The following is a 15,175-nucleotide window of genomic DNA, read 5'->3' as shown; positions in this document are numbered from 1 at the left end:
ATGGCATTGGAATAGCCACTCTTTCTCTCATTTTGAAGTCCATCTTGGGGTTTCACAGGCCTTGGTCCAGTGTAAACTAGTTGGTTTGGAATGACAATCCTATCCTAAATGAGTTGATGTGCTAGGTGCCTCGATCTTCATACGAGAGAGTATGACTTAAAGAAAAAGGGAACATAGGCTCACATTTGTCGTTTCTCTTGGACTTTAGATCACATGCATGCTAGAGGTGTACCCTTTACATCCAAATAATTAATGCAATAACTGCTTTTTGTTTTTGTTAGTAGAGGGCTAACGTAGGGAGTGTAATATTTGAACAAAAATTGAATGTGGATGACCTCTTGAACGGGGAGGAAGTCATACAATCGAGGACATAATTACACGAAATTCATGTTTTGCAGTGGTGCTTGTCTAAGAGAGCGGTGCAAGGGCAAAAACAACTGCAGCTCGTAAAGGACTACAAAAGGGGATCGAAAGAGCCAAAATCATCACGGTGCGTATCTAAATCGTCGTCCCCATCATCGTAGCTTGCAGGAATCACGCATGGTTTGCCACCAAAGAGTCCGGATTTTCGGAAAAGCTGCTGTAAATGTGTATGCGAGGATCGAATGCGATTTATTGGCATTCGGCATCCACGCAGCTCCGGCATGGCGAGAATGGACGCCAAATCTTTCACGGAAGAAAGAGCCAATCACGCAGGTACGGTTTATTCGTGCTGATCAATTGCATTATTTACGAGCCTCTATGAAGATGCTTTTGACAAAGAAAGGGCATCAAAATGCTATTGTGCAGAAAAAGGGATACTGCATCATCTATTTATAGTGTGTACTGCGACGATGGACATACAAGAAACTTTTCGATTCGGCATTCCTGCATCTAGCAACAGGTTCGTGCACTGTGATCATTCGGATGGAAAACTTGAACGTCTTCCAAGTTTGTCTTTGTTCTCTAGCGCAGGCACAGCCGCTTGCTCGTGCTCGTTATGGCTCGTTAGTTTTGTCAATTGTTTGTGAGTAGGTTATATTTTTATGTGGAATCACGTTTGGGCTGGCTTTACTTTTTCCCAAGATTGTTTTTCTTTGTCTTTGTTGACTTTTGCAATGTAATGGACCTGAAGCTAGCGCTGAATCTTAGGCCATTGCTTTGCATTGAATCATTGAAGTCAACAACAGCAGCGTCTGTTGCTTTACCACCCCTATTTTTTACCTTGCTGGTAAAACGAGTTGCTGCATTGAGAATGCCTAGTCCCGAATTTGAGGCGGCTATGATAAGCAAATCCGTCAGTCTTTGTCTCAAGGAGACGACTACTTAGCTTTGACCAAAACTTTGGTTTGTATCAAAGCTTGCTACATGACATGTAGTGCATGCTTAAATGGTGTTGAAACTTGAAACGCGCTTGCAGCTTATTATTGGAAAGTTGGATCTCCCGCTTCCCCCTTCCCCCACACACAGCGCACACGGACAGGCATGCATGCAGAGCCACATGTGCAGTGTGTGTACGCACAACACACATGCACAGGAAACACCATGTGGGGGTGGGAGGGCTACAAGGGATGTAGGGTGTTTGTGCGCTCATCAGTATGTATTGCCTAGAAGCCAACTTATTCTTCTTGCATGGCAAAGCAGAGAATAATTACAGTGATTTGTCATATTGCTGTTATTTCTTACGCACAATCTAGACTCTGTGCAGTGTTGGTTGACAAGTACATTTCCACCTGCAGATTTCAGAGCAAGTCAAAACAGTTACTAGCAGATGGAAAATCTTGCTTACATTCGTGATGACTACACTAGTATTTACCAGGTGAGCTCTGCCTAGTTGTGTAGTCTCAATTACAAATATTTATATTATGCTTGTCAACTATATTTTTAAAGCCCCTTGAACTAAAATTTAGCTCAGATTTGGATGTCGAACTTGAGTCAGTCAATTATAACTTTGAAGCCTCTTTTATTAGATTTTAGCTCAATGACTCGGAATGCTAACTTTGTAAGTCCAAACTTCTTATGTCACTATTTGGAAGAGCTTTTCTTAACAGAGATCTCTATCATGCCTTTTTTGTAAATGATTTGGACCGACATATTGTTTCTTCTCTAAGTTAGCCTGCACTTTGAAAATATCTTTTGTGAATTCTAGGTCCCCTGCAGGATGTGGATAATTGATTATGATCGCATATTTCATTCTCCTCAAACATAGTCTGTTCATATCGTGGAGGCTGTTTTTGATTCTATTATCACTTTTGTCGAGGCACATTTTGCAGTTGCACCTTGTTGTGACTTTCTTGCAGATTATTTTCAATGGTGAAACTAAATCTCTCTCTGCATATTGTTCTTACTGGCATCTTGGATCTACACTATCAAATGAGGCCTGCAGAAATTCCTTAAACTGTTACTGTGAAAAATGTCTGACGTATGTCATGTGTTAGTTGAACCTTTTGGCAACAACAAATTCATGCAAAATAGGTACAGAGAAAGGATTTATATAAACGTTGCATGCGGGCAATAGATGTACAAGACTAGCAAGTCCTGATTTTCAAAAAGACAGCTCTGGTTACTTATACACTTGATCTAGCTTCTCTTGTGCTTAAAAGGTCGAGTGTTTAGAGCTGCCTGTATCGGAGCATCACAAATACTGTGTGTGTGTGTGTGCAGGCATGTGTGTGCGAGCACAGGTTTACTGACAGGAGGTACATGGATTGCTTAGGAAGGCTAGTGTCTGCAAGACTTGAGGAAAGGGGATGTAAAAAGCTGCATGTGGTAAGAGGGGAGGGGCTGATGACGATTATTTTAGTGTCCCACATAGATCAAGCAGGTCATGGACCCTAAGTGAGCACCATATGTTTCCAAACACCGCCCTTCCCTTAGCGGATGAGGTAGAAAGACTTCAATGACAAGTAGACCTCAGCCGACATGAATTCTGTTGGATAGGTTTTAACTGAACGTTGACCAACATTACTTCTGTGATGATCATAGGACCAATCATCCTACAAACCTGTCCCAGAATGAGATCAAGGGGGAGGGGGCCAGGGAAAGGAAGGAGGGTAGGTGGAGGGCGGGGGAAGCACGCGCAGTCTAGAGAGACACATATTACCATGTCTCCATAGCCCCTTTTATGTTGTCCTCCTGTTTCACTTTTCAAGTCATGTGAATAATTCCTGTATGTAGCTGATCATTTCTGGCAAAAATCCACAGAAGGCCCAGCCCTTGTGCATATCCCTAGTGATTAAACATACATGCCTCTTGTGTATGAAGAGGTCACACCTGTCGGTTTCTGTTCACGTCAGTTATGGTTTGCAAGCTTTTAGTTTAGATTATGTGATTTTTGAATGCTACACATGAAAAAAAAAAAACACACACACATATGAGAGAGAGAGAGAGAGAGAGAGAGAGAGAGAGAGAGAGAGAGGCCGGCCAAGCTTAGACCACCAGAAAGCGCAAAATAGTGGCCAACCTCTGTCCAGAGGAGGGTAGAACAGCAGCATTTAGAGTCCATTGTGGAGGAGCTTTGGAGGCTAGTCGGATGCCCAGATCTGGTCGGACCAGGGCAGTCAACCGACCAGGTTAGCCTGACCTGGTCGGTCAACTGGTTGACCTAGTGGGCCATTGCAGGCCCCATATAAAGGGCTCTTTGCCCCCATCTCAGACAGAGAGTTTAGGGCCAGTTCTCCTCCAGATTTCTCGCAGCCTGCAGCTGCGCAGCATTGGCGGTTCATGGCCAGCAGCATAGTGCAGCAAATACCGCATATCGAGGCCCCTAGTTCAGCAGGAGGCTTCCACATCAATTAGGGGTGTTTCCATCGCATTTTGCAGTCATTTTACAGCAGCATGATACTCTGAAGGGTATCCATTTCTTACGCCATTCTGGCAATCATAAACAGACAGTAGTTAGGGCATTTACGCCAGCATCATAAATAAAGCAGTGTCCAATAGTTAGGAAGATCTCTTGTGTCTTTCATGCTTGAGTTCTCCTTCTGCATTCATCTATTTTCTGCACAGCAAATCCCCACATGTTACACACACAGACACACAGACACACACACACACACACACACAGATGTGTGCATCGTTGATTGGTTTTTTATTTGGTATACAGGTAACAGACGCTCTTGAACATGCTGGACTTGAATCATCAAACTTGATAATTGGCATTGATTTCACCAAGAGTAATGAATGGACAGGTTAGTTTCTCAAGTCCAGTTGATATGCATGAAATTGTGGATTTCTGTGCTCTATTTCAGAGACAGAGCGACTAGAGAGTAAAATTACTCAAGAGCTGAACCTACAGATCCAGGCCAAGATGCTCTGACAGGCCTGCCTTTGTTAGTGAATAGGAAGCAATTAGCTGCCACTCCACAAAGCACTACAGTGGGACTGAACAAGAGAGACATTGTAAATACTGATCCTTATTTGGCGATGTGATCTCTAGAGAAAGTGGTATAAGGGAGTGTGACAAGAGCAACCCTACTCACGGCACCATAAGATATACTTTAATTTGCAACTACACGGGCAGTGTAAAGGAAATGAGGGTGAGAAACAAAATCAAAAACAAAAACTATGAAAAGTGTAGTTGATGATATTGTATAAGCGGCCTTGCCGCAAGCTAGGTATAAAAGACATTTTTTTGTGCCGATTGTAGCAATGACCCCTTCCATTGCTCTCATTCTCTCCCTTTGGTGTAGTTCATTCCTTCATGCCCTTGCAGGGCCCTTTTATGCTTTCTGGTTGTGACCTCTTCTGCTTTGTAATCTGCATGCTAGACAATAGAAATAGATAGTTTGTAGGCTCAGAGGCCTGCAGGAGCAAGCTTACAATTAGAACATGCAACAGCAGCAGCATGCCAAACAGCCATGAGCAGTAGTTAGGAATTGTGCTGGAGCCTGGAAATAGGCTCTCAAACCTTACCTGGGTCTTAAATGCAAGCCAGCTAGCAGATCATGACCAGCTGGCCAGCCAGCTGAGGGAGCTAGTCTGTTTCATAACAGTCATGAACTTAGGTTGGCTAATTTAATCAAGCCAATCCACTTGTTGACGACGGCTCGCCTAGTTGCCAGTAATGCCCCTTCCCACTCTAGCCCAATCTTATGTACAAGGTCATTGAGATTTTACTACATGTTGCATGCTCAACCATGGAAAAGAAGGAAGAAGTCTCTTATTCACCATCCTCTTGTTGCATCCAGTTGTGCACTGTCTCTGTGACCTGGACCTTCTAACACTCCAGGAACTGTCTTCCTTGACGGTGGTCCGCTCATCCTTCACAATGTTCTGGTTTACTTGATTTTGGTTTTCATTGTGAACCATGTTAAATGCCTCACATTGTCGAGGGGAGGATAGCCTGCATTTCATTGCTCCCCAGTCATTTATTCAACTCCAAGTGCAACAGGCGGAAGTATTTTCTGCACAGAGAAGCAGCCCTAGTAAGTCCTTAGTGAGCACGGATACCGCCAGTGTTCCCCTTTGTCAGCCACATATGTGGCCGGGACTTGCCTTCATTCTTTCATGCAATTGGGAATCGGTTCCACTGATTTTCCTGATGCCTTATGCACGTCTCTCTCTCTCTCTCTCTCTCTCTCTCTCTCTCTCTCACACACACACACACACACACACACACACACACACACACACACACGCACGCACGCATGCACACCTTCCTGGTGCATGAATTTTCTCGTTTGGGCAGCTTCACATGTTTGTCAACTGAGTTGTTAAGTCTTTGCCAAACTGGGCCTTCAGAATAACAACACATATGTTAACCTCCAATAGAAGAACTTTAATATCTGGGCAATCCCTAAATACGTTATATCAAAAGCTTCCACTGTTTTATGGATCCTTTGACATTCAAAAATGGTGGCTATATCAAGCGGCATGTCTATGGGTACATGTGTAAGTGAGATCAGAAAAAATATCCCTGTTTTCACTTATATGCTTCATTTTTGTGATACACGAAGTCAGGCTTAGGCTTCATGAATCTTCTGGCATGTACACTGTTATATATATATGCGCATGGGGCACATCAAATATTTAAAAAAAATCCCCAAAATTGATCCTCGTATGCGCATGTTTATTGTGAGAGATTTACACATACTGCACATCGAATCTGGAGAGTTGGCTACACATACAAGGATGTGTTGATACTCTCTGATGGTTTCATTTTAACAAGTGATAATGAGTTGACTCACCTCAATAATGGGTTTTTAAAATAGATTTAAGCACATTGGTGAACTGCGCGCAGCTCTAGAGTGTTACATTGGTCAATTTGAGCAGTTACCTTGTGCTTGCAGGGAAGCATTCTTTTGATGGACTCAGTCTTCACACAATCTCCCCCAGCATTCTGAATCCTTACCAGCAGGCTATCTCCATTATTGGAAAAACTCTAGCCAGATTTGATGAAGATAACTTAATTCCTTGTTATGGCTTTGGAGACGGTGTGTTGACTTACCCTCTCATTGTTGCATTCCGATTGAGGAAGGTTCTTTCCTTTATACTGTAAAAAGAAGTGGGCGCTGGCATCTAGAATGCGATGTTTACGCTTGATATTGGCATTGTCTTTTTTGACACACACGATGCATTCTGAATATCTCAGTTTTGGCTAGATAGTGACCACACATGATCAGAAGGTGTTCAATTTGGATCCTAGTGGTCAACCTTGTGTTGGCATTGATGGCGTTTTACAGCGTTACAAAGAGAGACTTCCACGGCTTATCCTTTCTGGTATACCCTTGATTTCCAAGATTGATGTTACGGTGTTACATTATTATGAATATTACAACGAAGCAAGCGAATGTACTATGTATATCTTTTGTCAACCTTAAGCTCAAAGAGAGATCATTTTGTGTCACTGAAGAGCACTTGTGTAATGGATTTACAGGGCCAACCTCATTTGCTCCAATCATAAATGCTGCAATAGAGGATGTTAAGAAAAGTGGAGGCCAGTATCACATCCTTGTAATTATAGCAGATGGGCAGGTATTAGAATTGATTGATTGCAGTGCTTTAGATTTGCACCTGATGCAGCTGTCTTGGAATTAACATCAAATTTTATTGGTGGATTCTGGAATTGATACATTGCAGTTCTTTGATCTGCATATTGCAGCTATGTGAAGTTAATGCAATATGTATTTGTGGATCTATTTTATATTTGACAAGATTTGCTGAATGTGGGGTCTGACAGGTCACTGGAAATATGAATGGTGGAAGGTTGAGCATCCAAGAGAAGGCAACCATGGATGCTATTGTCAATGCAAGGTATCATACAAAGAACCGTAAGCTTGAGTGGAGCATAGGCTAAAGTACTCACAGTATCATTAAGTCGAGTTCTTGTTATGATGGATCATGGTTGCAGTAATTACCCATTGTCAATTGTGCTGGTGGGAGTTGGTGATGGGCCTTGGGACCTGATGAAACGGTTTGATGACGCAATTCCTAAGCGCAAGTTTGACAATTTTCAGGTATGATTTTTACCCTTATGGAAGCTGTTTGGTCCTTTTAATGGTTCTCACATGCTGGTGCTGTGTGAAGTTAACAAAGTTAGTTCATGCAGTTTGTGAACTTCACAGAAGTAGTGTCCCAGTGCTCAATTCCAGAACATAAGGAAGCTCAATTTGCAGTGGCTGCACTTATGGAGATACCAATGCAATATAATGCAATCAAGCACCTGCTCGGTGAAAGGTCAGAACTCCATGATTTACAATCTAATATTCAAGTCTCTCAATCATTGACTATGATTATTTCCTGTGGAAAGCGTCTGCATATCTGAAGTCCTTTTTGAGGTCTCAGTTTTTCATGTTTGTTTAAGGAGGGTACTATTTACATTCGCGTTTTTTTCTTGCAGTTGCAAGCAGCAGCACAACGATAAATGTACATGCAACAACAAGTGTACATGCAAAAAACCCTTTGTGTGTTGAAGTATAGAAACCAATTGCTGAAATAAGTTTGTCAGATGCCCATCTTCTATTAAGGGATGATGTTAACACTGATGCCAATGACCTTCAAAGCAATATGCAGGTTAATACTTATACTAAGTTTCATGTATTTCTAGTGTCTTCTTGGCAGTAGGTGAATTATAGTGCACCATGCTCTAACTATGACCCAGCCCTATTTTTTAAAATGCCTTCTCTCCAATAGGACAGCTATAAGTTGGAATCAGAGCATTGGTCTTTTGTTGTGCTGCTGGAGCAGCAATAAAAGTGGTCTGATGCTTTTTTAAAAAATAAAGTAAATTCTGTGGGTAAAACTCAAAGAGCAATTTGGGGAAGTTTGTTAATGGTGCAAAAAAACATTTCATTTACTCGATGCCCATAGGCCTCAAAATCGCATTGACCTCAGGGGGAATCACGGTGTTTGTTTTCTAGAACACTCTTGTGACGATGAGAATTCTGGAAGTGCATGCACTATGCTCTGTTTTGGTAGAGTGGGCAGTACTTGTCATGATAAGCATTGTAAGGAAAAACCTACCCTTTTAATCTCATTTCTAGTTCAGATGTTGGGCTTTTGGTTTTGATCTTGTATTTTCAGATGTCCAATATCATTTCCATCTTCAATCAACAATTAATAATTTTGTATTTGTGATTGTGTAGATAATAACCATTCACAACATTTGCATGCACATGTGAGGTGTCAATATGTATAGTTGAGGAGAGTTTGTTAGGATATGAAGTTGTGCATGTCCACATAAATTTCAATATTTGGTTTATTTTACTTGGCACATGCTGTAGGAACAAGAATGGATATGGATTGTGAACACATGTGAACACAGGAGAATAAGAAGTGAACTCCAAGTGAAATTTTGAACCAAATGAAGTACAAGTACGTGGTATATATAGTCTAAGTACTAGAACACTCTAAAACTCCAAAATAGACTAAGTCCTAGTCTATCCTACACCACCATATCATTGTATATGTCTACAAATCCCCCCTCAATGATACGATTGTAGTACTTTGGAATGATCTTAGAAGTATCTAAAGTGCCATGGTTGCACGGATTCATTTACATGTCAATATACTAGCTTATGGGAGTACAAAAGTAAACAATGTCATTTTACAACTCCCCTTGACATCGTTTGAATGTCTCGTATCCCTCGGCTTGTTGGTGACTATGGCGGAAAGAAAGCTTTGAAAAGCTTGTTGGCGTCTCTTTACACATGACATCGACATGGCTTAGTGAAGATATTTGCCACATTGTCCTCAGTGGAACATGTGAGATCAATGAAGCTATCTGTGATACAATCTTGCACATAATGATAATGGTTTTCAATGTGTTTCATGCTCACATGAATTGTAGGATTGTTCCCAATAGCAATGCAACTCTGGCTGTCATAGAAGATCGGAGTTGTGTTACCATCATGAGCATGATGTAAGTCATGCAGAAGCTTCTTTAACCACATACATTTCATAGTGGTTGAATTTGTAGCTTTGTATTCTACTTCACTGGTGGTCTTTCTTCTTATTGAGCCATGAGATGCATGTTGAGTCCAATGAGAAGCAATATTCGGAAGTGGACCTGTGCTCATAGATGTCCCTTGATCCATTTGAGTTAATGAAGCCACTTAAAGAAGTGCCACCATTTGTAGTATAATGTAGCCCATAGGAAAGTGTACATTGTACATATCTGAGAATCCTCTTTGTTGCATTTCAATGCGTGATTGTGGGATAATGCATGAATTGTCTAAGAACCTTGTGGCATAGGCAATGTCTTGCCGTGTGGAGCATAAGTAGATCAAACTGTCAACCAATTGCTTGTACAATGTGTCATCAATTTTTTTACATGTATAATGCTTACTTACCTTGATTCCCTTTTCCAATGGAGTGGCCATAGGCTTACAGTTCTTCATCTTAAGTTTTTGTAACAACTCCGAATATTTTGTCTGTGACATAGAAATCCCCCCTTCGATTTGTCAAAATTCAATGTCAAGACAGTAATGTAAGAGGCCTAAATCTGTCATGTCAAAAGTCTGACACATGATAGACTATACTGTTGCAATTTGCTGCAAATTATTGCCACTGAGTATGATGTCATTGGCGTAAAGCATAGGCATGACCAAATTCGATTTTTGTTGTAGAACATATAAATTTGGCTTTGTATGAGTGTTGACAAAGCCTTGGGATAGCAAGAGCTGATGTATCTTATGATATTATGCACGAGGCGCTTGCTTCAACCCATACAAAAAAATGCTACATGAGACTTGGTTGATGCACCCATTGACAAGAATGTGGTTGGCACCACACGGATCTACAAGATAAAGTATCATGCAGATGGTACAACTGAGAAGTATAAAGTCCGGTTAGTTGCCAAGGGGTATGCACGAGAAGAGGGGATAGATTATGAGGAGACCTTTGCTCCGGTGGCCAAGATGACTACCATTCTATTTGTCCTGAACAGCAGTAAATATAAAATCTTCCCTCTTCTGCAAAATGTGCATGGGATGGTAGAGCATATGCACTCTCAACTGGTGCAACATAATTACTGCTTATGCCTTGCCTCTTTTTCTCATTGGCAATCCTTTTCTGGCACTCTGCAATGTAATGACTAGATTTCTTGCAATAGTTGCATTTACCCTTCTTCACCTTTGCACCTTTGTCTACATTCTCTACATTTATGTTTGCATTTCCCCCCTTCATGGGCTGATAAGCATGGTTGGTCTTTTTTTGAAATTTACCCTGAGTGGCAAGTGCTTGCTCACTCTGACTAGAGGAATGGGTTGAATTGGAAGTTGTCGTTTCTTCATGTAAAAGCAAACCAACTAACTCCTTAAAAGTGAGTGGAGCAGCCTTGAGCATAATGGTCAAGAAATTATCAAACGTATCATATGAGGGAGCTAGATTATTGAGGGTGATAGAGACCAATTTCTTGTCTTCTATATCCTCATCAATAGATGCGAGCTCATCTCGAATGTCAGTTTCTTTGCAATATGCGTTGAAATAGTTTGACCTTTCTGCATGGACAAGGCATTAAGCTTATTGTGCAAGGTAATGCTTCTTGCTTCATTCTTGACATTCCACATACTTTTCAATCTATCCCAAGCTACCTTTGAAGTCTTGCAAGACTTGATAGTGGACTTAATGTGTGTCTACACAGACAATGCAATCAAAGACAAAGCTTAATCATCCCTGCGATCAAACCCCTTCTAATCTTTCGTAACGGTTACTTGTGTGGTGGTAGTAGAAGCTTGAGTGGTAGCACTAGTAGAGGAAGATGTGCTAGTGCTAGATCCAGCAGGAAGAGTCTCATCACCAAGCACAATGTCCCATAAGCCCTTTCTAACCAAGATATTCTTGAGTGTAAATGACCACAAAGCATAGTTGGGTCCATCCAACTTCCTCAGGCAACATGGTACCAAAATTGTCATTGAGAAACATGATTGCAAGCTCAGGAATAAAGGCAAATGTACCTGCAAAGAAAAGAAAGCAAATGGACAACTGAAAGACCATTGGCTGCTATACAATCATTGCAATGGAATTCACAAATAGTGGCTGCTCTGAAATAGCAATACATCTGCCCCAAAAATTTTTCTTAAACCTCAATCCCTTCCGAGATACAAAATGCAATCAAGCACTATTTCTGCCCCAAAAGTACTCCTCAATCATAGCCGAATATTGACTCAAATGCAATGTACTTCTGCCCCAACAAAAAGGTTAGCCAAACAATGGCTCACAATGCGATAGCAAACTCTTGCTCAATAGGCATCCAAAACATCCCACCAACTTAGGAATCCCTTAACATTGCATTTTTAGATTTGATAGTTGTTCTTGTCAAAGATCACGGTCTTTGGGGCTTGGATGTTGGTTGTAAATGCCATCTTTCAATGCTCAATATTGTTAAATTGTTAAATGGTGTATTTTCTCACAATTGCCCTTGATTATGTGATCTTATTCTTGAGATTCACCTTGTTGCTAAAGTGTCCTTGAAATCCTTGTGTTGAATTCTAGTTGCTTGAACTCTATCAACATTCAATTATGTAATTTTGTTCTTCTAGCCACCTTGTTGCTAAGTTGCCCTTTAAATCATTGTATTGAATTTTAGTTGAACTATGTCAACACTTTAACCTTTTCTTGGAGTGTTTCCCTCCCTAATGAACACCTTCATTTGCTTGGAATCTACATTGATATTTACTTTAAGCATCTTTTGAGACTAGACCTTAATTCCCTGGCTTGTCCTTTGGAAATGGATTTTGAAATGTTGGGATAATGAATCTTATGATGCTTTTAATTAACCTTCAATAAGCTTGATATATGTCTTTCAAAACGAATTCCACATACCTTGTTTGCACCTTGGAATAGGCCTTAAGATATGAGTAATATAGAATTTGGAATAAGTAATGAAATTTTTGATATGTAAGGGTTTTTAAAAGAGGACTAGGTCTTGGTACACTTGAGTAATGACCTTATATCAAGTTAGGGGATTTTTAAATATTTAGAGGACATAAGAGCTTTTTGGCATAAAGTATGGCAGTATTCTTGAGGCAATTATAAGCCTTGTAGAATGTAGCAATGAGTTGATTCATGACTATGTGGAGCTTATGTGTAAGCTAGAGAAAAAACCATAATCTGCACATAGCAAGTTCATCTAGTGGAATTCCTTGCTAGAGACAGAATGTCATTGAGATATTTTATGGGAAATGACATTTGGATGCATTGGGAGAGATGATGAGTTCACTCACAACAATGGACACCATGAGTTGGGGGTGTAACCCTTGACATTTGGCATGCATGCATTATGATTCAATAAACTAGATATTTGGCATGCACATATTATAATTAAATAGGTGGCATCAAGTTCCTACTTGCTATCATTTCTAACATAACCTTAAAGTTTCAATTCAAGAGACATATTTAGCATGAAAAGCTAGCCACCTAACCATAAATTCATCCTTTGATTGGGTCTGAAAATATTGAAACCTTTCTCCTCATAAAGATTCACCTACAATAGCCCTTTGTGATTGATTAAGCATCTAGTACCTTCCCTATCATATTGAGTTTTATAGCCCTCTAGAGGTCACCGGACCTTACACCAAAGGGCATGTATGGATTGGCCCATTGTGGAAAGAGTAGGTAGGGAATTTTTAAATTGAACACAATAGATGTAATTTGGTCATCATTGATGGAATGAATCCCTTGATTCAAAATTTTCTACCCCATTTGAGTTTCTCCTATGTTTTATTCATGTTCAATGGTTCTAATTTTAAATTTCTTGACCCTTGGTCATGACTCTTGAGTTGAATTTTTGTCTACTCCATCTGCTTTTGTGTTACATATGTCTATTTTTGTTCAAAGGTTATAATTTAAAATTGCTTAATCCACTGGTCCCAATCACATGTAGTTAACAAAAATCCATGCCTAGAAATCTCATTTTAAATAAATTAGGAAATCATCAATCCTATATATAGGTACCAATGTAAGGTGGGGTAGAGCATAAAACAAAAGTTTTAGGCCAATGTGTCATAGAAATGTGGAGGGTGTAGCTGGCAGACATCACTTTGTTCCCCTAATTATGTGGAGGGTGGATGGAGAACCTAACTTTATTCATTTTCAATGTCTTTGTTCATAGAGATATGGCAGTGACTCTCTAAGCTCTCATGTGGCCTCATTTCATCTCTCTATGTGGTCAAAGAATGAGGATGATGATGATGCTAATTGTGTTAATTTTCATTGAGCTAGATACAACCTATCAAACTCAAAGCAACATTGTTAACAATGAAGGCATTTTTACAAGTAGAAAAGACAAAAAGGAGGACCATCTTAAAGGCATGAGAAGCTCTTTGTTTTCTTATCTTTATGAAAATAATGTATCAGAGCTTTGCCCTCTCTGTATGTTACCACTTTCTAGCTTTCATTGCTACTCTCACCTGATGCTTTCTGTTTCAACCATGCTTGGGGTGAGGTCCTTAACTATCCATAGTTCCACTCCTTCTAGTTCCTCTTAATTAGAAGAATTTGAAGCCTATTGTCTCTTATCTTACACGTGATACATGCTTAGGAACCTTAACTTTTTGACAGTGTAGGGCGAGTTTAGGGCTTACAAATTTTGTGTGATAGTTGGAGGTACTCTTTCCACCATTTCTAAGGTATCTCCTCAACAATCCCCCAACCCTAAAGTTTAGGCCAAGGACTACATATTGCTTTTTCTCCTTTAATTCCTTAATTGCCCATGCTTCAATTTCCTTTTCTAATGCACAATCCACCTTCTCTTGAATTGCAGATTCAACACCTTTCACCTTGGATGATACTAGGACATCTTTTTGCTTTTACAATGCTTCCAAGACTATCTTTGAAGAAATCCCTTTCTTGGTCTATGACCACACCTTTGATGCACTTTTCTAACGTCCAAAGCATATCTCAGAGCTCTAAGTTCTCCTTCTGCAATTGTTAAACCTAATGTTATTGTGGGGGTTAAAGGTCACTGTGCCTTTACCCCGATTATGTACAATACTCAAACACATATATAAATGAATGAAAAAGAAGATTAGGGTGTTCTGCACCCACCAAAACTTGTGTGGCTCTCTGTTTCTCTCTCTCCCTCTTCTGTTCTTGCTTCCGTTGAGAGCACTCTCAATTGGTATCAGAGCCCGGGTGATCTAGCTGAGCGTGCGTGAATGCTTGAAGCTCAGCAGCTCTGTGGGAGGAAGGAGAAGCTCTGTGGGAAGCTTTGAGCATGACTTTACTTGCATCCGAGTGTGCAAAGACCTTGCAGGAACCTTTGGAAAAGTTACTTTGGTTTTGTGAAGTGGTTTTGAGAGCCTGTTAAGTGTTTTCAAAGAAAAAGTCGTTTTTTAAGCTTTTCCCTGTTTCGTTTGATGACAGAGACTCCGTATTGACTTATAGAGGCAACTATTGCTTGCTTTTGGTGTCCACTTCACTTCAGGAGCTTGGAAACACCTTCATTCTTGAATCTGGGATCATTTCATTGGATTTTTAACTCACTGTGTCACTTTTTGCATTTTTCTGACCGGGTGTTAGAACTCAAGTTTGGAGCAACCATTTGCAGATCTGCTAGTTCCGGTGGACTCAGGAGGTCCTAAAACTTCTATGTTGCTCATCATTTGCACTCCGGTGGAGTTTACAAACAGCTCTGTTTCCAAAAACGTTTTTCATTCCATGTGTTGGACCCAGTGATTGAGACCACGGTTTCCAAAACCGTCTGCCCCATTGCGTTCCGGACGCCCCAAAACCCCTACCTGTCAGTTCTTGCACG

The 15,175-nt window shown here is 40.5% G+C and overlaps 1 protein-coding gene across 1 annotated transcript; it reads left to right on the top strand.

Annotated features, from left to right (window-relative positions):
* The first annotated feature begins 539 nt into the window (after nucleotides 1-539).
* LOC147896095 (E3 ubiquitin-protein ligase RGLG5-like) lies at nucleotides 540-8,028 on the top strand. The gene is made up of 11 exons (XM_087382320.1): nucleotides 540-696; nucleotides 790-883; nucleotides 1,719-1,798; nucleotides 4,085-4,169; nucleotides 6,270-6,413; nucleotides 6,586-6,699; nucleotides 6,857-6,954; nucleotides 7,160-7,233; nucleotides 7,331-7,436; nucleotides 7,529-7,656; nucleotides 7,820-8,028. Exons 3-11 carry the CDS (start codon nucleotides 1,751-1,753, stop codon nucleotides 7,890-7,892), a joined length of 870 nt encoding a protein of 289 aa, XP_087238446.1. The 5' UTR covers nucleotides 540-696; nucleotides 790-883; nucleotides 1,719-1,750; the 3' UTR covers nucleotides 7,893-8,028.
* The last annotated feature ends 7,147 nt before the right edge of the window (nucleotides 8,029-15,175 follow it).

Source organism: Dipteris shenzhenensis, chromosome 12 (genome assembly GCF_047967505.1).
Source record: "Dipteris shenzhenensis isolate YYH24624 ecotype China chromosome 12, Dip_SZ_1.0, whole genome shotgun sequence".
Classification (NCBI taxonomy): Eukaryota; Viridiplantae; Streptophyta; class Polypodiopsida; order Gleicheniales; family Dipteridaceae; genus Dipteris; species Dipteris shenzhenensis.
Note: the sequence above shows the minus strand (reverse complement) of the source record. Positions and strands in the feature narration are given on the sequence as shown.